This window comes from Erinaceus europaeus, chromosome 7 (genome assembly GCF_950295315.1).
Source record: "Erinaceus europaeus chromosome 7, mEriEur2.1, whole genome shotgun sequence".
Classification (NCBI taxonomy): Eukaryota; Metazoa; Chordata; class Mammalia; order Eulipotyphla; family Erinaceidae; genus Erinaceus; species Erinaceus europaeus.
In genome coordinates, this window is record NC_080168.1 from 112269166 (window position 1) to 112295054 (window position 25889).

General features: G+C 50.3%; 2 protein-coding genes and 1 long non-coding RNA gene across 3 annotated transcripts; 2 read left to right on the forward strand and 1 right to left on the reverse strand.

Annotated features, from left to right (window-relative positions):
- Positions 1-243: 243 nt before the first annotated feature.
- Positions 244-11375, forward strand: LOC103109270 (keratin, type II cytoskeletal 1b). The gene is made up of 10 exons (XM_007518313.2): positions 244-876; positions 4358-4572; positions 5440-5500; positions 5914-6009; positions 6611-6775; positions 8122-8247; positions 8370-8590; positions 8951-8985; positions 9757-10268; positions 10576-11375. The coding sequence occupies exons 1-9, from the start codon at positions 343-345 to the stop codon at positions 10050-10052; spliced, it is 1749 nt and encodes a 582-aa protein (XP_007518375.1). The 5' UTR covers positions 244-342; the 3' UTR covers positions 10053-10268; positions 10576-11375.
- A 76-nt stretch (positions 11376-11451) lies between these two features.
- On the reverse strand, positions 11452-17991 carry LOC132539512 (uncharacterized). Its single transcript, XR_009550846.1, has 2 exons — positions 17537-17991; positions 11452-12875 (listed from the first exon to the last, which is right to left on the reverse strand). It is a non-coding gene; the product is annotated as an uncharacterized LOC132539512 (long non-coding RNA).
- Positions 17992-20166: 2175 nt separating this feature from the next.
- KRT1 (keratin 1) lies at positions 20167-25757 on the forward strand. Its single transcript, XM_007518314.2, has 9 exons — positions 20167-20807; positions 21967-22181; positions 22809-22869; positions 23251-23346; positions 23441-23605; positions 23729-23854; positions 24106-24326; positions 24717-24751; positions 24861-25757. The coding sequence occupies exons 1-9, from the start codon at positions 20226-20228 to the stop codon at positions 25265-25267; spliced, it is 1908 nt and encodes a 635-aa protein (XP_007518376.2). The 5' UTR covers positions 20167-20225; the 3' UTR covers positions 25268-25757.
- Positions 25758-25889: the final 132 nt, after the last annotated feature.

Consider the following 25889-nt stretch of genomic DNA (forward strand, 5'->3'; position numbering starts at 1 on the left):
CTGCCTGTACAGCATCTGACTCCTGGGAGTTTATTGCACTCTGATCACTCAATGGCAAGAGATGAATGATAAATGATCAAGTCAGGGAAGTTTGTCTACAGTGCAGTTCCTGCATGTCATAGGCGTGAGATTTTAAATAGTTGCTGCTGGCCGGCAAACTAAACACAAATATTCCCCTCCCACGATGTGGTGGGGCCTAGCCCAGCAAATGCTTGTTTATATATATATATATATATATGGACTGAGCCAGTTTGCCTACCAGAGGAGTCCCATCTCCTTCCCTCCCTGCTCTCTGCCTCCTTCACTTTTCTTCTGTCTGTTTCTCTGGAGGCTCTAGCAGCCATGAGCCGCCAGTTTAGTTCTCGGTCGGCCTTCAGTTCTAGGAGTAGGCAGGGACACCGTTCTGGCTGTTCTGCGGGCTCTGGTGGCGGGGCCCAGACCACGGGGTCTGTGTGTCGGATCCGAGGGAAGTGTGGTGGTGATGGGTATGGGGGCCATGCCAGGGACTTTTCCTCTAGGAGCCTCTACGATCTGGGTGGCAGCCGGAGCATCTCCTTTAACCTCATGGGGAGAAATGCCAGTGGCTTCTGCCAGGGAGGGACCTCTGGAGGGGGCAGAAGCTTTGGGAGTGGCAGCTATGGAGATGGTAGCTCTGGGGGCCACAGCTTTAGGGGTGCTGGGTTTAGAGGTAGCAGTTTTGCCCTTGGGGGCTTTGGCCTTTCTTGTCCCCCCGGGGGCATCCAAGAGGTGACCATTAATCAGAGCCTCCTACAACCGCTTCACCTGAAAGTGGACCCGGAAATCCACAGGATCAAGACCCAGGAGCGGGAACAGATCATGGTTCTCAACAACAAGTTTGCCTCCTTCATCGACAAGGTGGGTACCTCAGGGCAGCAGAGGTGCCGCACCACTGGTCTTCCTCCCAGTGATGGAGCGGGCCTCCTGCACTGCCTCCTGCATTGCCTCCTGCACTGCTTTGTGCCAGCTCCAATGCCACTCTCCAACGGATGCACCTGGATCCTTGGGAAACACCTACCTGGTTTAGGCCTCACTTTGATTTAGGGTTTTTTTTTAATATTTACTTATTTATTTTAATGAGAAAGGTACAGAGAGAAGGCAAGAGAGAAAGGGAGGAAAGAAGGAAAAGGTACAGCGAGAGAAAGAAAGAAAGAAAGAAAAAAGAAAGGAAGAAAGAAAGAAGGAAAGAAAGAATTGTTGATTAGAGCTGGGGACTGAACCTAGGACCTCAGAGCCTCAGGCATGCAAGTCTTTTGCAGAGCCATTATTCTGTCTCCCCAGCCTGCTTTGACTTATTGAGGATATTTATTTATTTCTCCTTTGTCAGCAGAACAGATAAAAGTCATGGAAATAACCAATAGATAAAATACATGGGATAGTGACCTCATTTACCTTCCTTACTCACTTTCCACCTACTGATCCATCCGTCCGTCCGTCTGTCCGTCCGTCCATCCATCCATCCATCCATCCATCCATCCATCCATCCATCCATCCATCCATCCATCTTACAAACACTTAAGCATATACTACTGTGTGCCAGAGACGGTGGCAGGTTTCATAGGGTGATAAGGACACAGGTAGAAAGGAACCCAGATAAAAAGGGGAGAGGCTAGTGGCAGTCCATGGGAAGTATGTTCATGGCTGTCTTAGAACCATAGTAGCTCAGAGGAGGCATGAAAGCTTCTATATGTATAGTTAATAATACTGTGGAAAGTAGCGGTACCATGCTTTTCTCTTCTCTTCTTTTCTTTTCTCTTTCTTTCTTTCTTTCTTTCTTTCTTTCTTTCTTTCTTTCTTTCTTCCTTTCCTTTTCCCCCCCTGTATACCAGAACACTGCTCAGCTCTGGTTTATAGCAGTGGGGAGGATTGCACCTGAGACTTTGGAGCCTCAGGCATGAGAGTCTCTTTGCATAACCACTATGCTATCTAGAGGAGGCATGAAAACTTGTATATCCTTTTGTGCAGATGTGGAGGCATAGTAGCTAACTAGGAGGCATGAAAGCTTGACACCTCAATGGGATTACAAATGGTTCAAATTCCCACAGGAGATGGTATCACAGAGAATTGGAGCTGAGTTTTTGGAAGCAGTGAATTAAGGAGGGCAAACTGTGACACCATCCAACTGAATCCCTTGGTGGGCACCACTAGTGGTCAGTGTCAGTGGTACACCATGTAAGATTTTGCTTGAATCACTTGGTTGAGCTTATTGAACCTCAAGAATGGGCAGAACGGAGCCATGAAAGTCCTTTTTCTTAATTCCTTGATTAAACTCAGGTGGAGTCTGGTTCAGGCCCCAGTTGCCAAGCACAGGCTGGTGGAAGAGCTGTGGTGTAGACCTCCTTCTGGCATTTCCTTTTGTGCAGATATGGAGGCTCATAGCAGGCTCTCTGTCTTTGGGGGAAGTGATGGGAAGTACCCTGTTGCATGAAGGCCCTCTGCATTTTATCTGTCCACTGTAGTCAGCTGTTCTTCCTATTCTGGGCACTGTGTGTCCATGGGTCCCTAGCACTGATGCCTGCTGGGAGATGAGACATGGGCTTGTATTCACAGAGCTCATAGTCCAGTGAGGGAGGGACATGCCAAGATGCCTCCAAGTGACTGCAGTCCTGAGAGATACCACAGGAGAGGAGGCCAGTGAGTGATGGAGCAGTCACTCAGGAGAGATCACTTGCATAGAGATCCAAAGGGTGACTAGGAGTCCATCAGACAAGGTGCTGGGGTGGGGAGGGGAGAAGGAGGTTACTTCAGGATGTAGGAGGTGGCTGTGGATGGGGTGTCACCAGCAAGAGGGAGGGGCATAGGAGAGGACAGGTGTGGTGTGCTTTTTCCAGCAGTGAGTCTGGCTCAGTGATCTCTGAGATTTCCTTGAGTGTTGCTAATGGGGCCTAGTTGGTTGGTGGTGGTGAGGAGGAGGGGAGGGTGTGAAAAACATCCTAGAGGCTTCTAGTACTTGTTTTAGTGGTTAGTCCCATTAAGGTAACCTGGCATTGCCCAAAGTCAGCTTCTGCCTCTACAGCCGGGTGACCTGGTGAGAAACACAGTGTCTGAATTCCTGAGGCAGGTGGGTAATGGGTGCTTAACAACACCCAGAGAACCCAGATTCCTCTGACTGACTGGATGTGATGCTCCCCCACGAGACTACTGAGTCCTTCTTTTGGTTCCCATGACAAGAGCACAGGTGGCGAGTGAATCTCCTGGATTCCTTTGCTCCCTGGGCATGCCGCCAGAGTGAAAGCAGGCCATGTGACAGAAATCTCTCCCAGGGGTGTGCAAGCTATGAGGACAAACCTGTGAGAACTGGTTGCCTAATCTCTTGTTTGATAAAGGTAACAACACCAAGCCATGGGAAATAGAGCTCTCTGCACACATTTGCCAGCCTGGAGTCTGAGCCCAAGGGAGTTACTAAGGGCTGGCTGCTCAGGTGGGCATTCAAGGGCTGAGGATTTGGGGTTACCCTCTCTAGGGTCATAGTGTAGGGGGATGTCTTAAGTATTCTGTTCTGAACACACAAAGCAGTGGGGTTACCTCCTCACACAGTTCCTGGGGGAATCCTAGAGGGTGTGTGTGTGACCACCACAGACACCCATCTTCTTAGAGCCCCTAAGGCATGCTGAGGGATCTCCATGGGCAGCAACAGGTGACAGGGAGGTGAGGACAGACTACCATCATGTGAAGGACAGCCCACCGGTGCCTTTGGTCTGCACAGCCAGTCAGCTTTCTGAACCCTCTACCTGACTCCTGTTTCCGCAGGTGAAGGGGGAAGAAGGTGGTAGGATTCTGGAATGATGAGTATTCTCCAGTCTGCTGATGGGATCATGGTCATTTCTTAAACACCAGATATAGCCCCCAGAATCTTGATTTTGGGCCATAAGAATGCATTACACGTCATGAAAAAATAATATTTGGCTTGCAGGATTGTGTCTGAGTTATAGAAACATCTAAGCGAGACAATCTTCCTGAAAAGTGTACTGGTGGTGGTGGTGGCCAGTAAGCTGATCAAGTCAGTTTAATATTCTAAATTTAACAGTCTCTCCTCACTCACACAAAGCATTTTAGCCACCAAAAGAATGGAGTATGGAGGGCGAGAGTGATCACAGCTAGGAGAAACAAGGCACTGGAACGGAGGTGATTCATCTTCCAAATGTTTAGTGTTAACTGACAGTAAGTTGACCTCACAGTCATGGGTCAGCAGTCACAGATTACACAATGGCCCATGCCCCCTAGTCCTAGAGAAAGGAGCTCTTGCAGCCCTATTCTCTGAGGTCTGTGGATTCTCTTACCAGTGGGGAGCTTTTCAGACCCACAACCTGGGGTGACTGTGGAAGCCTTTTGCTCTTAGGTGCGATTCCTGGAGCAGCAAAATCAGGTGCTACAAACAAAATGGGAGCTGCTGCAGCAAGTAAACACCTCGACGCGAAGCAACAACCTGGAGCCCATCCTGGAGAAATACATCAACGAGTTGCAGAAGCAGGTGAATTTTCTCAACGGAGAGCAGATGCGCCAGAATTCTGAGGTGAAGAACATTCAGGATGTCGTGGAAGACTACAAGAGCAAGTGAGGCTCCAGGATGGGCACAGGGGGCAGGGAGAAGCATGGCAATGAGTTGACTCTGGGGGCGAGGCACTCTGCCCAGGTGTTAGTGTGCCAGGGGTGTGGCGAAGACCTCCAGGTGTGGCCAGGAAGGCCCCGCACTGCAAGTTGGCTGCTTGCACATGGCAGCCCTGGTGCAACAGAACTGCCCTTAATGATACGGGGATCAGGATGGTGGGCCCTCATAAGTCTATCTGGAATGAGGCTTTGCCACATTCTAGATGCTCACGAGTTCATCCTTCTAAGCCTTTGGTTTGCACACTGAAGTGGGGATGGTGAAGTAGCCTCCTTGCTGGATTACTATGAGGGGTACTATCCATCAGTTTGTTTAAATCAGGTTGATGGAGTAGGTCTGGACTGGGCCTGGAGTGTTTCCATTTCTGACATGCTTTCAAGTGTTGCTGCTGCTGGTGGACTGGGCACCACATTTTGAGAGCCACTGGTTCAGAGGAAACTATGCTTAGGAAGAGCTTGGGCTGAGTCTGCACAAGCTAAGCACGCAGCAGGCACTAGCTGCTATTAACAGTAATGGCGGAAGTGATAGACTCACTCGCGCAGTCCCATATCAGCTGCTCCTGCAGCCTGCTAGCTAAGAGACCCCTCCCTTTCCCTTCTGGAGGCTGGGACGGGGAAGGTGCTCTTTTCAACCTCACAGTGACACTGTGCTTTTCCTTAGTCCTGTGTGAGTCAACATAGGAAAGATGAAGTCTACACAGAAGATGTTGGGGAACAGAATTGGGGATAGAGTTTTTTTCTTTTTTCATAAAAGTCTCAAGGAGCCAAGGTCAGCTTCATTCTCTCTGTGCTTCTTGCAACCCCTCCACTCCCCAGGTATGAGGAAGAAATCAACCACAGGACCAACACTGAGAACGACTTTGTCGTCCTCAAGAAGGTGAGGGTCCTGGGAGGGTCCTGGGGTGGTGCTGTGTGACTAAGGGCTGGGAAGGGTGGCTGCTGGCCCTAGCTTGCTGGATGTGCACCGGGAGCTCCTAGAGCCGTGCTGAGCTGAGCTGTGCCTTTATGAATTCTCCGGTTTTCTCCTAAGGGTCCTGAAAATGAAATCACTTTAACTGACAACTTTTGACAGCCAGTCTTGGGGTCTGGGGAGAGACTTGTGACACTGGTGTGGTTGACTGAGATGAGGCATTTGGGCTGGGAAAGCCAGGGCTTGTGGGCCTTTTGCTTGAATGAGATGAGGAAACCACAGACAATGTTGGTCACTCTGTAACTTGCCCAGGCCACTCAGAGAGGCGGCAGGTAGGTGCTCCCTGGGCAACAAAGTCAGACTGTCTACTTGCTGTTCAGGATGTGGATGCTGCTTATATGGCCAAAGTGGACCTGCAGTCCAAGGTGGACACCCTGTTGGGGGAGATCAGTTTCATGAAATATTTATTTGAGGAGGTGAGTTCAGCCCTCATGGGAACCCCTTCTCTTTTTCTGTTTGAGGGGAGGTCACAGATCCAACAGCATCCCTAGGAAATCTTCTTCTTGGTTACCCCACATCTGAATCTTCCGGTCAGCTGATCCTTTCAGCTTCAAAGAACAGGGGCACGGGGGGGGGGGGAGGGGGACACTGGGGATAGGAGACAGGAAAAGGGGAAGTAGTTCACATTAGTCTGAAAAATGATGTTAACATCCAGGACACACAGAGGTAAAACCAACCAACTTTTATCAGTGTGGGTGGGGGTGGGGGGCATTAATGAGGCTCTTAGAGAACTCCACAGGAGAGGAGGATGTGGGCCTCACAGGGACTGAGGCCACAGGCCTGAGCATTGACAAACGGTATACTCAGACCTCTTCCTTCTCCCCAGAGGCAAGGCTGGGTGTCTTCACCCCTAGCTAAGCTACCTCCCTGTGTGCAGAAACAGTGTGGGACTGTCTATCCTCTAAGACTCCCATCTGGCCCAGGATCTGACTTCCCCAGACAGTCTTAAGAGAGCATCAGAGGGAACCAAGGCCCCATGAGGGGAATAGAAGGCAGTGTATCCTCCATGCTGTGCAGGAGCTGTCCCAGATGCAGACCCACATCACTGACACCAATGTCATCCTGTCCATGGACAACAACCGCTCCCTGGACCTGGACAGCATCATCGACGCAGTCCGGGCTAAGTATGAATTCATCACACAGAAGAGCAAGGAGGAGGCTGAGAGTGTATACCAGAGCAAGGTGGGTGCTGCTGCTCCCCTCAGGCATGGCGCCCCAAACACATGTGCCTTCCAGTTGTGTATTGTCTTTATATTTTCCTAAAAGCAAAGCATGTTTGCTACAAGAAGATTAGAATGATGGATAAAAGAGCACGTACCTACCACTACCACTATGAACAGACCACAGTCAGACTATTTGCCCCCCCCTTTATTGGGGGATTAATGTTTTACAGTCAATAAAATAAATACAATATTTATCAGTTTTCCCCATAACAATACAACGCCCACTAGGTCCTCTGCCATCATGTCCCAGGACCTGTACTCCCCCCCCATCTACCTCAGAGTCTTTCACTTTGGTGTAATACACCAATTCCAGTCCAGGTTCCACAGTCAGTAAATTTTCTATAAGACTTTTGGAAGTTAACATTTATTGAAACTTTATCCTTAAAATGAATACATGTGTGGGGCAGGGTGATGGAGGACCTGGTTGAGCATACATGTACAATGCACAAGGACCTAGGTTTGAGCCCTTGGTCCCCACCTGCAGGGGGAAAGTTCTGTGAGCAGTGAAGCAGGGCTTTGGGCATCTCTCTGTCTCTCTCCCTCTCTATCTCCTCCTTCTCTCTCAATTTTTGACTATCTATATCTAGAAGATTAATGAAGATAATAACAAAAAATTAAAATGAATACACACATAAAGCATGTGTACAAACTGATTCATTTATGTCTTAGAAGGTAAGGATTTCATTTCTCATGCCCTGCAGATATGCAGGAAGGTGCTCTTAGTGGCCAGGATTTCAGAATGTTCATGGTGGAAACCCCAGGACACACAGATTCCCATGAGCACCTTCCCTGTCCCACTGTGGGACTTGTGGCTTCTGAGTAGCGTTCTGACTGATGGGTCACAGAGGCACAAGCATGGAGACAGAGGGGAATATAGGAATGATCCTGGAGCATGCCAAGGGGCTCTGCAGTGAGGTCCTGACAGCAAGGGAATCATCCTGGAAAAGGGATGCATGGGTGGAAAAAGTGAAGGGGGTCCGGTGGGGGTGAGGGCTAGTGTAGAGACTCAGGTGGAAAGAGGAGGCAGAAAGGGTGTCAGGAAGCAGGCTCATCTGCAGTGTGGCCCAGAGACTGATGGAAGAGGGAGGATTGATGTGTGTGTGTGTGTGTATGTGTGTGTGTGTGTGTGTGTGTCTGTGTGCGCGTGTGTGCACGCGCACATGCTCAGCGCGAAACACAGGTATAGGGAGCTTCCTCCATGAGCTGAGCAGACTTGAGTAGGGTCTGGAAGGCAGACTCCCTCCCTCCATCCTGGAGGGTCTCATGGTGAGAGAGGTTGACCTTAATACTGTCTTTGGCCCTCAGTACCAGGAGCTGCAGATCACAGCAGGCAGACACGGAGACGAACTTAAGAACACCAAGGTGGAAATCTCAGAGCTCAACCGCACCATCCAGAGGTTGCAGGCCGAGATTGGCAATGTCAAGAATCAGGTGCACTGAGATCTGGGGTGGGCCAGCCAGATGTTCTGCCTCCTCCAGCAGCCCCTGGCCAGGGGCTCCTGACACTCAAGACCAGCCCCTCTGATTTCTCTCCCTGGTATCCTGATGAGCAGATTGATCATATGCACGAGGCCATCTCCGATGCAGAGGAGAGAGGGGAGCAAGCCCTCCAGGACGCCAAGCACAAGCTGCAGGACATGGAGGAGGCCCTGCAGCAGTCCAAGGAGCAGCTGGTGGAGTTGCTGAGAGACTACCAGGCGCTGCTGGGAGTCAAGCTGTCTCTGGATGTGGAGATCGCCACTTACTGCCAGCTGCTGGAGGGAGAGGAGAGCAGGTGTGCTACACTCCAGGGTCAAAGGCTGGGAACACATGGGAAGAAGATGAGACAAGTCCAGCAACAGGGAGCAGTGAGGTTGGGGTAGGGGCCAGTAGTTCAGGGAACAGGCAGGTTCAAGCCGGAAGTAGAAGATTCTGAGCCTCCAAGCAGAATGTCCATGTGCTCCATGGCTTCAGGAAAATGTTTCAAGTTCCCTCTGGTTCCCCAACTCTTCACCCTTTCTGCCTGTACGGGAACCTTTCTCTATGGCTCAGGAACAGCTCTTGTGTTTTATCTCTGTCTCTGATTTCTCCTGCCTGTGGCCTGCCTAACCTCAGGCTTGGGGGCCTGGCTAATGTGTCTGCTTTGGTGTTTCAGGATGTTTGGGGAGCTGCAGAGCCACGTGAGCGTCTGTGAGTAAAGCCCTGAGCAGGGTGGCTGGGAACAGGTGGGGGTTGGTCAGGGGGACAGGCCTGGCATGGTGTCCCAGACAACAAAAACTCAAAATAATTGGAAAGCCCTGACAACTGTGCTGAGATCAGTGGCTATGGTTCTATATCTTAATATAATTATTTTATTTTATTGCCACCAGGGTTATCGCTAGAGCTCAGTGACTGCAGGATGAGTCCCACAGATTCCAGAAGCCCTTTCTTTTTTCTTGGATAGAGACAGAGAAATTGAGAGGGAAGGAAACAGAGAAAGAGAGAGACCTGCAACACTATTTTGCGACTTATGAAACTTCTCCCTGCAGGTGGGAACTGGGGGCTTGAACCCTGGTCCTTGTGCACAGTAATATATGCGTTCTACCAGTGCACCACCTCCTGGCCCTAGGATAATATAATTTTTAAAACCAGAACACTGATCAATTCTGGTTTACAGTGATGCTGGGAACTGAACTTGAGACCTGGTGTCCCAGGCACAAAAGTCTATTGTGTTACTGCTAGTGCTTTCTCCATCCCTCTTCATCTTAATTTTCCTGACACTGACAGCCAGAAGTGGCTCAGAGGCACTTCTCAGCACGGAGAGAATGTCCTTTCATAGCAAAAATGCTTGTGAAGTGGGGACATGCCTCCCCCTGTGTCTCGGGGGCAGGACTCTGTGACTGAGAAAGTGAATGTGGGGGGAAGAGGGGAGGTGGTGTCCCTGCCCAGTCCTGATCCCCAGGGCTGTCATCTCCCTCGCAGCTGTGCACAGCAGCCAGGTGACACTCGGAGGAGGCAGCAGCAGCGGCCGTGGCTCTGGAGGTTTCAGCAGTGGAGGCGGAGGCGGAGGCGGAGGTTACAGAGGGGGCAGCTCCAGAGAGGTTGGGGCAGGTGGGGGCAGCTACGGAGGGGGCTCCCGAGGGGGCGGGGGCAGCAGAGGCTACAGGAGCAGCAGCCGGAGTGGCAGCAAGTATGGGGGTGGGAGCAGTGGAGGCTCCTCCCGCCTGCAGATCATCCAGACTTCCACCAACACCTCCCACAGGTGGACAGTGGAGTAGAGCCAGGTCCACCACTCCTGGGCTCGCTCCTGTCCCCTCCCCGGCCTCCTTCCTCAGTCCTTCCCACTTAGCCTTTTCCTGATGGGTCTCAGCAGATTTGTCAATAAGATTTGCTCTAAATAGGGAAGCAGGTGGCAGCCCCCCCCCCCCCAATCAATGATCTTTGTTTACATTTTTTCTTTTTTAAACCAGAGCACTGCTCAGCTCTGGCTAATGGTGGTGCTGGAGACTGAGCCTGGGACCATCAGCCTCAGGCATGGGAGTCTTTTTGCGTAGCCACTATGCTATATCCCCAGCCCAGCAGTGCTGTCTTTGGATGGTGCCAGTCAAAACACAAGCAGACACTATCACAGCCCAGAGTCTCCTCCTTTGACCCAGGTTCTGACCCTGGGGACACCTGGGGCCCAGTGCAGCAATGGAGAATAGGAGTCTGCAGGTTCTCTACGGGCAGGTAATGGACGAGTGAGGCTCCACACCTCAGGGGACCCCAGCATGAAATCTTTGGGCTTGCAGCTGGTCACAGGACACATGTCAGGTTGGTAGGGGGACTCCTGAGCTCGGGTGTTCCTGCTTCATGTTCTGTCATCCTTACTCTTATGTTGACGGAGCGAGTGGATTTGTAGACATACAAATAAGGCCCAGCTGGCCTTGACTCTGAACCCCTGTCTCAAGAAGTCATCCCCTGTGGAGTGAGGATTCAGGGGGGAGTGTTTCATAGTGCAGGAGTCCTTGTGTCCTGAAAGGACTGTTCCTAGCAAGAAAGGGAGGAGTTGATGGGCCAACTCCTAACAGTTCTGTCCTTCGGAAGTCTGGTCCTTCCTGGTCTCTGCTCCATGATGCCCCCCTGAGCACTATCCAGCAGGTGGGCACATCCCACCTCATCTGTTCTGGCTAGGTTGTCCTGAGGTTGTCTGAGGCCCAGGCTTAGGTCTTGGGAGGGTTCCATTCTGAGTCTTCGAGGAAGCTGCCCGCCATTTGCCAAGTACTGCGATGCTCTTCCCTACCCCCAAACCCTAAAGACCCTTCTGCTTCCTGTCCTCTGTGACTCTTCATTTTGGGCCTTACACAAGCTGCTTGAGATGAGGGGACAAGAAAGAGAAAGCTCTGGCCCACTGACAGCATGGAGAAAGGAAAAGGGCCTTCCTTCTAAGGCCACAAACCACCTTCACACGCTCCTGAAGTCCCAGCACAATTCTGAGGTTGTACCTCTCTCAGCATTCTGGGTGGGCTTGTCAGAGGGAATGCTGTGACTTCATCGTTTCCTGGTTGAAGGGCTTGACATTTCTAGGGTTTCTACAATAAATGTTTTTCTGTGATCACAAACCGCTGTTTGGTCATGAAATGTGTTATTTTTTTTCTAAACTTTCTGTGGGCCTTTGAAATTATCCATATCTGAGAATTCTGGCTTATTATTTTTATTGCATGTGTAATACACCATCTGGAGAAGCCTTGCAGGCATTGTCTGACTAATAATATCTAACATAGCAGATGGTTCAAAAGTCTAGCAGTTACACATTGGTTTGACAAGCACTCATTTAACTTCTAAATAATGTGGCAGGCATTTGGCTAGGAACTGGGAATGCAGGGTGAAATGAGCAGGCTTTTGGCTCCCAAGGTACTCACAGCCCCCCTCCCCCATGCCAGAGTATAGGGGAGGGGAAGGGTCAGGATAAGGAGAGATCAGAGTGTGTATGCCTGTGGATGTCCCAGCCTCAAGCAAGGCAGACCCACCCCTACAGGAGCAGTGGGACTCATAGTGGGCGGCAATGCCACGGAGGGGAAATCTGTGCCAGCAGGGTCCTGGATGGCTGGAAAGCAGAGCAGAGGTGAGGGAGAGAGCTGGGGCAGGTGTGAGTAGGGAGTCAGGGAAGTCCCAGAGACTCAAAGAGTGTGTGAGTGAGATGGAGCTCATGACAGAAGAGGCTGAACTTACTCCTGAGGAAGGGGGTGGGCTGTGCCCCAGACAGGGCTGGCTTTAATCCGTGCCTCCGTGGGAAGAAACAACATGGATGCAGAAATTCTAGAACAGAGCAAAAGGAGTAGTCTCTGTGCTATTTCTGACTCTGGATAAAAGAGTCATGTGAAAGACAGACATGACCCACTTTCCGACTCCCTGGAGGAGTTCAGATGTAATTAGGATAGAGGATTCACGATCCATATCGATAAGATGCTATGTTCCCAGGCACACCCTACTTTCTCTCTAAGAGGTTTCTCTAAATGGCTTCTGGGATGGGGAGGGGTTAGAGGATGGAGGAGTTCTAAAGGGCTGCCTGAAAGGAAGGAGAGAGGGAGCAGACAGATTCCTCAAGCTACACTAGAACCCCAGTGCCAGCAGCTTGAGGACAAGGCCAAGAAGCCAGGGGCCAACAGCATTGGGCACAGGCATGATTTTCAGTGTTCTGCAGACAGTAGCGACACGTGACCTTGGGGGTGGGATAGAGACATGCAGGGGCTGCAGTCAGGCTACTCTGAAACCATCACTAACCCATTCTGGGGACAGTGGCTGGGATGGTGATCAGAACCGGGGCTCTGTGGGGACAGGGGAAGCCCCAGGGGGAGAAATCTTTAGGGAGAGGGAACAGCACACTACAAAGATGGGAAGTGCTGAGCCGGCATGTGACCCAGATGCAAGGGGGGGGACCACAGCTGCAGCACCTCTTCATTGATCCCAAGATGGGAAAGGCTTGTGGGGAGCTGGCACAGTCCAAGCAGGGGCTGGCAAAGCATTCAGCAGGAGGTTGCAGGAGGATGCCACAACAGGTGGGGATGTGTCTGTGGGAGCAACTCAAAGCTCTGCTCCCCCAAGAGTTCAAGTGATGGTGCCTGAGAAATAAAAAAGAAAAAGAAGGAGGAAGAGGGGGAGCAGGAGGAGGGTCATGAGGAGGAGGAGAAATTGAGTCTCATCTTATGTTTTGAAAATTAAGGTAGATGCCTGGGGAAGAACAATCAGGAGAGGCCAAAGGTCCTTCCTGCTGGGATGACAAAACCAAGGTCTCCTGATGCCACTAGACCTTTTACAGGTCACAAGGCATGGGGGTCCCTGTATCCCTGGGACCATTCACACCTTAGTGATTTTTCCTGTGGAATCCAAGTTGGCTCTGGGAAAAATAAAACTGTGAGAGCATGACCAAACAGAGACCCTCCCCCCCTCTTTTCCCCCCAGAAAATTGTCCCGGAAAATACAACCTTGCCTTTTCTCTTCAGAAGTTCTGACCATCTCAGCTAGGAAAGACTTGGAGACTAGGGAGGAAGAACAGACAGATAAAGAGAACCATGTATCTGAATGCTGGGGACCCTGGAACAGAGATTCCACAGTGCAGGGGCTTGAAAAATGAAGACCAGGAAGAGAGGGCTCAATCACGAGCTCAGTGTGGACAGAGACATCTCAATGTGACTGATATTCTGAGTGTGAGTTACGGGGCTCAGCAGTCAGAGATGCAGGAGTGGGAGGAGGTTTCCTGCTACAGTGTCCCTGTTCCAGGCAGTGAGAGCAGTTCCATCAGGAGCCAACGCCTCTCCCCTGTAGCTCATTCACTCCAATGGGAACAGCAAGCAGTGCCACATACAAATCCCCCATGTGCACAATCTCACTGGTCCTGGGAGAGGTCTGGGGAGCCCAGGTGGAGGGGTTCTGTAGTCCTTTTGGGGACCACTTTTCCCCTGCTCTGGTCAAGGCAGAGCCCAGCAGTCCATTTAGTCAGCAGAGCAGTGGGTAGAGGGAGCAGGTGCTCTAGGCACAGAGACTCCCAGGGCAGTTCGCTGGCTCCTCCTCTTCCCTCTGAGGCTGGGCAGGGTGGAGTGCGCTGGGAATCTAAACTGAATTCCCCTAGCTTCTCATTTACATAGATTTTCATCTTTTGGATGTCATGAACAGGAGGAGCTGCCATTGGCTGAAGAGCATCTTAACTCCATCTGACCTTGGATGAGTTGTGCGCGTCTGGGCTGGGAAGGTCTGCGATCTATTGGAAGCATGTCCCGAGAAAGCCGCCTCACCCTTGGGCCCAGGATGTGTCTCCAAGTTATGAGGCATGAGCTCCGACCGCCCCTTTCCCAGCTCAGTGCAACTCCCTCTATTTTGTTGGACTTGCTGCCCTGGTTTTATCAGCCATCAGATAGTTATGTCTTCAGGTGGACCGACTGTTGCAAGGCTGAGCTGGGAACTTGAGGTGTTGGGAGGATGGGTTCTGAACACCTCAGAGCTGGGCCTGGAAGGACTCTGAGCACGTAGCCCAGCTCCCTAGAGTGGGGGCTCCTGGCTAGCCCACAGAGCAGGCTCTCCACAGTCATGAGGTCCAAGTTCACTGAGCTCCTTTCAGCTGCAGGTGCTCTCAGGATACCTCCAGTGTCTGATGGGCACCTGGCGTCCCTGTCACAGATCCAGTCTCCCTCCTACCTACCTACCACTGTCTCCCATGAGATGATCTCATTTCAGCATTTAAACTTCCTTTCACTGTCTGCAGAAAAAAAAATTAGGGTTTTTTCCTGATTTGTGAAGTAACCTTCATGCAAGGGTGGAAGGGCCAATTCTCTTCCCTGTCTATCATCTACTACACTTACGATGCCCTGCAGGGTAGATCCAGTCCCTGCTTTACAGGCCAGGACATTAGACTCAGAGAGAGTGAGTGACCTGCCTGGGTCACACAGCTAGACGGTTGCAGAGTCAGGAGTAGGGCCCAGTCTGGTAGGCTGACGGTCTGTACACTTCTTTCTCTCCTCTCCTCCATGCTCCTCTTTGGCGTCTCTCTTTCTGGCCTCTGCTCTGCTCCTGCACTGCTCCTTGCTGTCTGCCCTGACCAGGCTGCCCCTCTCTCCCTCTGCATCTCTGCCTCCTGCATAAGAAGCCTTGGCCCCTCCTCTGTCACAACATCTGTCAGCACCTCTTCCCGCCTCCCCATTGTCTGAGCCTTCCTCACCCCTCCCAGGCTTCAGCTGTCCCCACTCCCCTGAAATTTCTGTCTCCCACATTCCTGGCGGAGTCTTGCAAGGCTGGGCGACTTGTTCTTGCATGTTTCCCTTTAGTTCTTTCTTTCTTTCCTTCTTTTTTTCCTTTCTGTGCCATCCCTCAAAACATCGCTCAGAACATCACCACACCTGCACCTGCCCAAGCCCACAGCTGTCTCTGGCAGCCTCATCTCACACTTTAGCTCTAAGGGGTGTGTGGGGGGTCCCTGGGGTCATGAGTATTTTGGTGCTGTTACCAGTATTCATTGGGGGTGCTCCTCAGTTGCAGAGGCCTCTGAGGGAGGCTGGGGAGAAATGAGATGCTGGGAGGGCACCCAGAGATGTAGAGGACCTAGACTTGCTTTGCAAAGGTTTATAAAGCAATTGAGAGACCAGCACATAAATAGACCCGCCTCCCTCCCCCACACAGGGGAAAACAAGTCAGTCAGTCAGCGAGTACTTGACCCTGCAAGCAAATGGACTTAGAGAAAGAAGCTCATGGAGCTGCTGAGTGGTGTTGACCTATGGAGACTCTCTGGATGAGTGGGCCTGCTTGTCATTTCCTCTATGGTGGGGCAGAGGAATTATAGGCATTTATTCTCAAAGTCTGATGGGTTCCGACTAAATGCAGGTCTTAAATGCACAAGGACTGAGATCTCAGGGGCCCTAGCCTTTGGCTGTGAATAGGAAAGGAAGTGAGTTTCTGAAGCAGCTGGAAGGGCTTTTAGAGAAGGGAGGAGGGGAGTGAGCCCAGGTGAAGGGTGAGGAGGGCTGAAGTGCTTGGTCACAGCCTAGGGTAACCAAGTCTCAGGTCAAGGCTTGGAGAGAGGGTGGTGGTGGTGGTGGGGGGATCACGCTGCTGGTAGAGGTGACTAGTGAGAGACAGCCACCCCTGAAGCTAGGCCCAGCTAGACTTGTCAGTTACCTACTGGGGGACCTTAGGGGATACATTTTAACCCCTGTGAACCCAAGTTGTCTTTTATTTTTGTAATATATTTTTTATTTATTGCATTAGACATAGAAAAATTGAGGAGGGATGGGAAGATAGAAAGGAATAGAAAAAAGAGACACCTGCAGCCCTGCTTCACTGACTGTGAATCTTCTCTGCTACAGGTGGGGACTGGGGCTCCAACTCCAGTCCTGGAGCATTGTAATAGGTGTGTTTAACTGAGTGCTCCTCTGCTCAGTTCCCCCCACCCTCAAAGTTGTCTTTTTAAAAAAGATAGCTACCTGACCACAAGGAATTTTTGTGATATTTAAATCAGATATAGCTCCCAATAAGCAGTTGGTATTCTAGTTTTTTTAAAAAAATTTTTTTATATTTATTTTCCCTTTTGTTGCCCTTGTTTTTTTTTTAATTGTTGTTGTTGTAGTTATTATTATTGTTGTTGATGTTGTTGTTGTTGGATAGGACAGAGAGAAATGGAGAGAGGAGGGGACGACAGAGAGGGGGAGAGAAAGATAGACACCTGCAGACCTGCTTCACCGCCTGTGAAGCGAACCTCCTGCAGGTGGGGAGCCGGGGGCTTGAACTGGGATCCTTCCGCCTGTCCTTGCACTTTGAGACACATGCGCTTAACCCGCTGCGCTATCACCTGACTCCCGGTATTCTAGTTCTAAATGTCTCTGTTCTCTTTCATTTTGTCTTTATTTAATAAATCCAAGAAAATTCAAATAAGGGTGTGTGGTTTTCCTTTTTCTCCCACGTTTGCTCTTTGAAATACCACCCACCCACCGCAGTCCTGGCTCACTACAGGGGACGAAGCAGAGGGGACTGGGCGCCTACCTACCGCTTTCCAGCCCTGTTGGATCAGATCAAAAGTGAGCAGGGGGGAAGGGCACAGGGGCTTTGGCTCAGAAACTGAAGGCTTTCCAGGAACCGACTGTAATGAGTGGACACACACACTCTCATTTCTCTGGGCTGCCTTCTCATGTTGTTGGGGGTAGGGGTTCCAAGTGGGGCTACAGGAAGATGTGTTCCATGACATTCTGTACACGTAAGACAGACCCCGATTCCCCTAACCTATCCCTGAGCCTCTTCTGCTGTGTAGGAAGAAAGGTATTTGAATTGAAGCCCGAAAACTTGGGTTTTAGTCACAGTAGAGCTTTTTTTTTTTTTTTCCTGTTTTGATAGATAAGAGGAGAGTTGGGGGCAGGTGCATGGGTTAAGCACATATAGTAAGATAAGAGGAGACAGAGAGAAGGAGGGAAGGAGCGAAAGGAGAGAAAGAGAGAGAGAGAGAGAGAGAGAGGGAGAAGGAGACTATGAAGCTTCCTTCATTACGGTGGTAGCCAGGTGGGAACCTGGGCCCCAAAACTCACTATCCAAGTGAGCTCCTTCACAGGCTCTCCCCGGAGTCTTCTTCCAGCTGGAATGCCTCAGCAAGTAGCTTTATCTCTCTGAACTCCAGCTTTCTGTTTTGTAAGGTGGGGTGAATGCAGTCTGGCTGCTTCATTCTCTGATTCTTCCGGAGATAGTTGTCTGTGGGTGCTTCTGCTGAGGCAAAGTGTGGGCATGGGAGCTGACGGTGAGGGGCACTTACACTTTTTTGTTCCTTATTCATCTCCCTCCTCCTGATAGGCAGCAGCTAGAGAAGACCAACAGCTCTGTAAACTGCCCCTCCTCGCTCTGGCCACACTTCGTTGTTTTTTTTTTCTTATTTTTTCTTTTCTTTTCTTGTTGGTCAGGGTTGAGTTTTCCAGGCATAGATGCAGAGATGGAGATAGACCGCAGGACTGAAGTTTTCTCCAGTGCTGTGGTATTCTCATATGGTGTCCTGGGTGCCCGACCCTGGGTCAGTAGCATTGGCAAAGCAGGTGTCCTCCCTCGTGAGCTGCCAGGCCATCCCTGATTTCACTTTTTCTCTCAAATATATGAGGTTAAGGTGGGAGCAGGAATCATTGCAAAGAGCTGTTGTTGCCTAGCAGAAAAAGAACATATACTCACACACATACACACACACACACACACACACACACACACACACACACACACACGTACACCCCTCCAAAATGCTAGGAGGGATCAATTGTGCAGAGTGATAGGTTTCAGGAGGGAGTATGCTGAACTAAAAGCATTTTGATTGCCCATCAGGAGATTATTAGGCAACAGCCATCACCATGCCAAAACCATCCCAGTTCTCATTGTTCCTAGTCAGGAACAGATCTGGATTACTCATCCCCTAAAGAGATAGTTGGTTCTGCAGCCCAAGGATGCTAGCATTGGGACAGAGTCCTAGGCAACAGTGCAGCGAGGAGGGGGCAGAAATGGGGTGCAGTAGAGAGGTGATGGGTCCTCCCTGGAGGACAAGGAGCAGTGGGCAGTGGGATGGAGAAGGCCGGCACTGGGCTGCCCTGGCAGTGAACCACAGACTGCTGGGGCCAGGTGTCCACTCTTTTCCCTTCTCCTGCAAACCTCATGTTTTCTGAGAGGGCTTTCCAGGTGGGCCCATGACTTCCCACTGACAGTGACTTGGAGCCAGTTGAGGTTGGTCCTGGTTACTCCTCACCACACCTTTGATTCTATGCTTACAAGCAAGCCTGGCAGGGGGGCATGCTGGGCTTCTGAGAAGTCTGGGAAGGAGCATGTGTGGCTCAGGTCTTTCTACATCTCAATGCCACTTCTTTCCACTAAGGCTGATAGTGTATCATTATCCAGGAAGACTCCTAGGGGTCCAGGGCCCAGGGAACTGCCTTAGGGGGTCCTCTTGCCATTGAGCTCTGTGCCCCCAGTCTTCCCTTCGCAGAGCAGACTGAAGGAACAGGCTGCAGGCACGTGCATGTGCATGGAGTCAGGACTCTAAGGGGCCCCTGCCCTTGGGCTGTGCAGTGGGGCAGCTTCCTTGCTGCCTGGCTTTACCCACAGCAGACTGTACACCCCAACCCCACTGCTGTGCTGTTATACCATATGCGGAGGACCCTGCACACTCAATCTCAGCAGCCTGGGTTCAAATTCCAGCCTTGAGTGGCCGGGCAGTGGAATAGAGCACACATGTTACCATGTGTGAGAACCCAGGTTCAAGACCCCGCTCCCCACTTGGAGGGAGAAGCTTTATGAGTCATGGCGCAGTGCTGCAGGTATCTTTCCTCTCCTCTATCTCTCTTCCACCCCTTCTGTCTCTCACCCTGAATCAAAATAATGAAAGGAAGAAGAGAAAGAAGAGAATGATTAGTTGAGAATGATGGATAACCCTGGTGGTAAAATAAATAAATAAACAAATACATAAAAATACCAGAAACACCTGTAGCCTCTCAGACCAGGCTTCCCAGTCCCCTGCGATTGCCTTCCTTTCCAAGTCTAGATTCATTTCCCCCGAGAGTCCAGTGTGGGACTCTTACTGTCTGTCCCAATCACAACTCCAGTCTCATCTACTACATAAATCAGTTTCTATCTGCCTGTCTAATCGCTTCTTGTCACTTTTCAGTCTCCATTTGCAAGTTATCAGTTTGCATCTGTTTTCTGTTGCTACCATCTTTCTCTGCCTCCTGCCCTAATCTGCCGTTGATAAAAAAATAAAACAGGAAAATGTAGACAAAGAGTATACCTTTTTTTTCTGGTCCTTCCAGATACTGGTCCCTTTGGGTGACAGGTTCTCTTTCTCTTTCTAGTGTGCAATGCATTTAGAAAGCTTGCATTCCACAAAAGTAGTTTCTTTCAGGTTTTCACTTACTAAAACTCCAACACAGTGAGAGGAGGTGTGAGTTGGTGAGACCTGGGATCTGGAGAGCAGGTCTCAGAATTGGGTCAGAGAGTTCCTTCTGAGATCCAAGTGTGGGTACTGCACCTGCTAAGCCTGAGTAGAGAGCATGCCAACAAACTTCCAAAAAACAAAAGCTGGATGGGAAGGTTCAGATCTTTGAGGCAAGGGTTATGAAATCCTCTCTAGGAGCACCAGGTGGTGGATGTGGGGTCCTACTTCTTCAAAGTCACAAGTCCTCAAAGAGAGATCTGGTCTGATAAAATGATTACCACACAAGTGATCTTGCATGCACAGCAATTTCAAGAGCTATCCTGGGAGCTAGGTGTGTAGTGTTTATCCATATTGTTGAGGCTCGTAAAAATCTTGTATGGCTGCAGGCAAACCAAGCCCTTGAGAGGCACGACATCCCGCTGAGTCGGGGACCAAACCCACTGGGACTGTGTATATAAGGAGAAGCCTCAGTGCTTGGGGTAGAGGAGTCTGAGCTCCTTTCCTTCCTTGACTTTGGTGCTTCTATTCTCTCCAAGTCAACATGAGTCGGCAGTTTAGTTCTCGGTCTGGGTACCGAAGTGGAGGTGGCGGGGGCTTCAGCTCTGGCTCTGCTGGGGCTGTCAGCTTCCAGCGCAGGATCACGAGCTGCTCCTCACGGCGCAGTGGTGGTGGTGGCGGTGGTGGGAGATTTTCTGGCGGAGGAGGAGGCAGTAGTTTTTCAAGCCGGAGTCTCATTAACCTTGGTGGCCACAAGAGTATCTCTGACTGTGTGGCCCGGGGAGGTGGACGTGGTGGTATGGGTGGTGGTTTTGGTGGTGGTGGTTTTGGCAGTGGTGGTTTTGGTGGTGGTGGTTTTGGGGGTGGTAGTTTTGGGGGTGGCAGTTTTGGGGGTGGGGGCTATGGTGGTGGATCGGGATTTGGGAGTGGTGGCTTTGGCAGCGGTGGTTTCGGGGGAGGTTTTGGACCTGTCTGCCCTCCTGGTGGCATCCAGGAAGTTACCATCAATCAGAGCCTTCTGCAGCCCCTCAATGTGGAGGTTGACCCTGAGATCCAAAAAGTCAAGTCTCAAGAACGGGAACAGATCAAGTCACTCAACAACCAGTTTGCCTCTTTCATTGACAAGGTGAGTTTAGCCACTTAGTGAAATAGGAGAGCTGTCTCTGGCTCATTTGAGGCTGGCATGGCCAAGACCTTCCTGAGTTTGACCTTCAAGCATCTCTGCTTGGGTGAGTTAATGCATGTTTTGTGGAATTGTCTTCTAGGAGAGAGATGCTTTAGCAGTATGTTAATGCACAATGCTCAGGACCAAATTTTCTCTTGGGAAAAATGTCCTTGATTACCATGGCTGTAGATTGCTTTGGAATCACCTTGAAGTGCTGATTTGTTATGCAGCTCTTGACATGAAGACAACAGAGATGGGATAAGTCAGTCTTCTGGGGTGTAAGTGAAGATTCAGAAAAGGTCTCTGCAACTGTGAAAGGGAGGTTGAGTGGAATCAGAGCAATTTGTGATATTGTAGTAGGAAGTACAGAGTAAGCCAGTGTTAAGCTCTGTTATCTAAGAATTTTACATTGGTGGAGACCACAGTGTCCATGCTTCCTTTTCTTTTCACTATAAAAATAATTAATTAATTTGTTTATGAGAGATAGGAAGAGGAGGAAGAGGAGAGAGAATCAGAACATCACTCTAGCATAATCAGATACCAGGGATCAAACCTGGGACTTCATGGTAGCACCACTTAGTAGGTTATGGCAATATTTTCATATAGTTATATTTACTAGTGTCTGTTCTAAAAAACACATGTCTAATTTTTTAAAAAAAATTGCTTGACCTCAATAATATCAACTTAATTTTCTCACAATAACTTTGAAATTCAATTTTGGATTTTCCAACATGTCTTTGAATTGTGTCTATGCACAGGGCATACAAACCAATGTCTATGATTACTCTACCTAAAACAAATTGCAAGGTAAACCTCTTAAGGATCATGCATCTATTTCAAAGGGTGTTTGCAATAATTTTTTGGTGTTTGTATAGCTAAACAGGATTATGAGTTTCCCCAGGGAAGGGAGGGCTTCTCTGAGTTAATAGTGAACTGGGCTTTGTTATGAAGATGACACTGGTCTGATCACCTTCTTCTGTTGCTATTTGTCCTGGCCTGGAATACAGGTCCTGCAGTTCTTTTGCAAAGGAGGCATGGACCTTGCTGTGCAGTAGCTCTTATTAGTCAGTGTCTCAGGCCCTGTTTTTTGTGCTGGTAGATAACACACTTGTGTTCTTAGGTGAGGTTTCTGGAGCAGCAGAACCAGGTACTACAAACAAAATGGGAGCTGCTGCAGCAAGTAGACACCACCACAAGGACCCAGAGTTTAGAACCTGTCTTTGAATCCTACATCAGCATGCTTAGAAGGAACGTGGACCAGCTGAAGGGTGACCAGTCTAGGATGGATTCAGAATTGAAGAACATGCAAGACATGGTAGAAGATTACCGGAACAAGTAAGGAGAACTGTGGGGGTGCAACTTTTGATTTCCATTCGAAAACAAGAGTCTCAGAAAGTGACAAGTTAAGATTTTGATCAGCACATAATTGTAATTTTTCTTAAGCTAGAGGAAAATTTGTTTGGTGTGGGCTGAACTCTTCATCTTCCCTGTTGTATGGGAAGTTAAGAAATAGCTTAGCAGTTTTCTGCTCAAAAGCAGAGGGTATGCAGGGGGCAGGATATGCTAGGTTAGTAATAGGAAAGCAGTGATGGAGGTGAAGCAGTGACACACCAGGTTAAAAGCACATGTCACCAGGCACAAGGGCCGGGCTTGAGCCCCCCCTCCCACCTGCAGGGGGGATGCCTCACAAGCAGTGAAGCCAGTACTGCAAGTGTCTCTGTCTTTCTACCTCTCTATCTCCCCCTCCTGTCTCAGCTTCTTTCTGTCCTGTCCAATAAGGAAAAAAAGAAAAAAATGGTTGCTGGGAGTGGTAGATTTGCAGTGCTGGCACTTAGCCTCAGCGATATAAATAAGTAAATAAGTGAGGAAAGCAGTGGTCTGCAATGTTGAACTGTATTCAGAGAGCTGACCTTTAGGCCCCACTTTCTTTGAACCCCTTAACCCTTTCTGGTTTCCTTGTAGGTATGAGGATGAGATCAATAAGCGGACAAATGCTGAGAATGAGTTTGTGGGCATCAAGAAGGTAAGCAAAGGCTACAGGATGACTCTTCCCTCTGAAATAAATCACAGACGAGGGTGTCTCTAAGCTGAAAGATGTGATGGCATGGAGAATTGTGTAGTGGACTTGATGAGTGTCAGAAACAGACTTGCCCACATCATCACAGACCTGGGCTTGTGCAGATGTTTGCCCTGCTCCTCCAGACTTCTCAGCACTTCTTGTAGTAAGCCTGTACTCAGCAAGTCAGTAGTTATGGAATACCAAAGGGCAGGGCAAACTAGGGGTTGGTATCCTGGGGTAGAAAGGCATCTCCAAAACCTCTTGCACTTAGAATATCTCCTCAGAGTTGGGGAGAGGGACTTGCCCTGAAAGACCTTCACTTCATGATGTCCATGCTTCCTCCAGGATGTGGATTCTGCTTATATGAACAAGGTGGACCTCCAAGTCAAAGTTGACACCATGCGTCAGGAACTTGATTTCTTAACAACACTCTTCCAAATGGTAAGTCCTCCAATTGCAACCGGAAATGGAGAGCATTTCAGCCAGAACCCACTACTATGCAGAAAGATGGAGCTGAATGATTATGCCTTTGTAGGAGCTATCTCAGATGCAGACTCATATCAGCGAAACCAACGTCATCCTGTCCATGGACAACAACCGCAGCCTGGACCTGGACAGCATCATCTCTGAAGTTCGCGCTCAATACGAGGAGATCGCCCAGAAGAGCAAAGTGGAGGCTGAGAAACTATATCAGAGCAAGGTGAGAGGACTCAGGCCTAGTCCACCTTGGAAGGCCTTATTTTGCTTCTCTGCTGCTCTCTCTTGGATTGGTGTGCATGAACCATGGTGTGCACTGCTAATTCATCTGATCCGTTGTCCATAGTATGAAGAACTCCAGATTAATGCTGACCAACATGGACAAAGTTTGAAGTCGACAAAGATGGAGATCTCAGAGCTGAATCGCGTCATCCAGAGACTTAAAGCTGAAATTGATAGTGTCAAGAAGCAGGTACTTGCTTCCTACTGCTATTGCTTGGTTATAACAAATTGGGGGTTGGGAGCGAGGGGGGTGGGGAGGCCTGAGATGGAGAATAAAGTAATTGGAAAATATACTCCTAGTTGGTTTCCTTAGGGAAAGTGGTGAAGTTGCTGGGCCTAGGATACCAGCCACTTTAGGATAGGAGAAAACAATGTAAGATGAGGAGGCCAAGGTGGGTCTAGGTGACACAGAAGTGCAATGACAGGATGCTGCTTTCTCAGATCTCGCAGATCCAGCAGTCCATCAGTGATGCTGAGCAGCGTGGTGAAAATGCCCTCAAAGATGCCCAGGGGAAACTGAATGATCTGGAAGACGCCCTGCAGCAGGCCAAGGAGAACCTGGCCCGACTGCTGAAGGACTACCAGGACCTCATGAATGTCAAGCTGGCCCTGGACATGGAGATCGCCACCTACAGGACGCTGCTAGAAGGAGAGGAAGTCAGGTGCGGTGGGGATCCTGGTTTCCCGGCTTCCTTCCTTGCAAGCTGTCTGTTGCTCCAGACCAGCTATCTGGGCTTAGCTAGTCCCAGGGAGGGACAAGGAAAGGTAGTGGCTGTAGCAACTCTTTGAGATGGAGTTATTCATTGTTCACCTGGGCTCAGTCAGATGACATCTGCCCTAAAGCATGAAGGCCTTAGCTGCAAGTCCCATGTCCACAGAGATTTGTCCAGTTGCTGGCTGAGAAGGAAATGGCCTGATGTTTGGGGACTGGTTTGGGCCTCAGATGGAGTGAGTGTCCTGGGGGGTGGCAGAGTGGGGGTTGTCTTGGAGATGGGGAGGAGATCATGAGGCAGAGGCAGAGTGATTCATGCATTTTACCCTTTTTCTTCCAGGATGTCTGGAGAGTGTACCCCCAATGTGAGCGTGTGTAAGTACGAACCCTCCTTTTGGGGTGGTGGTGGGTGGGGAGGTTCTGGTTTCGCTGGGTGGGAGAGGGAGCTGGGCTGGAATGGAAGCTCACTGGGTGTCCCCTGCAGCTGTGAGCACCAGTCACACCAGCATCAGCGGCGGCGGCGGTGGCCGAGGAGGAGGCAGCAGCTATGGATCCGGAGGCGGCGGCGGCGGCGGTAGCTACGGGTCCGGCGGCAGCAGCTATGGCGCCGGTGGTGGCGGCGGCAGCTACGGCTCCGGAGGCGGCAGCCGAGGCGGCAGCTATGGCTCCGGTGGCGGCGGCGGTGGCAGCTATGGCTCTGGCGGCAGCAGTGGGGGCCGCAGAGGAGGCTCTGGAGGGGGAGGTGGCAGTTCTGGGGGGCGCAGCTCGGGTTCCATTTCTGGAGGGGGCTCCTCTGGAGTGCGGGGGTCTAGCTCTGGGGGTTCCAAGACAACTAGTGGCAGTTCCAGTGTCAAGTTTGTTTCCACCAGCTATTCCCACGGGCCCAGATAGACCTCTAGACTCAGTCCTTCACTCTCCATTACCACCAGCCAGGCTGGGCAAGACCAACGTCAATGGCTCCAGCCTCCATGGAGAGAAAGAGTTACGTTGAGCTATGAGACCTTTGCCTTGTTGTCCCCTACTCTTTCCCTCCCTGGCTTCTTTTCTGCTTTCCAAAGATACCTTTACATCAGTGACAACCTCAGTCCCTTGGCTATGATCCTGCTTTGAGCTTTGCCTGGAGAATAATGGTTCAGCGATTGGTACCACACACATTACATTTCAAAGACCCTCCTTAAGGCAATCAGAGGAGGGCTGGTGAGGCCCAGGCTTCTCTGATGGACCCACCAGCATGTGATCTGAACTGCTCCTCTGACCCCCCTTTTTTCTGCAGCAAGCTGTGTGCTGCCTGGGTTTTGTACATAAGCTGTAAACCAATTGTCTTGTCAGAGATCTGGTATCTATCTCCTCATGTTGCTACAATAAACTGCATTTGAAATTCTTTGAGTCTCAATCCCCTTTGTTTGGGGTGCTGGGCATGCTGGGTGGGCAGTGGGAAGTGCCACCTGAGGGGCATCTGGGCACACAAAGAAGCTGGCAAGTGGGCAGGCTGGTCAAGCTGTGTTTCCCCCTG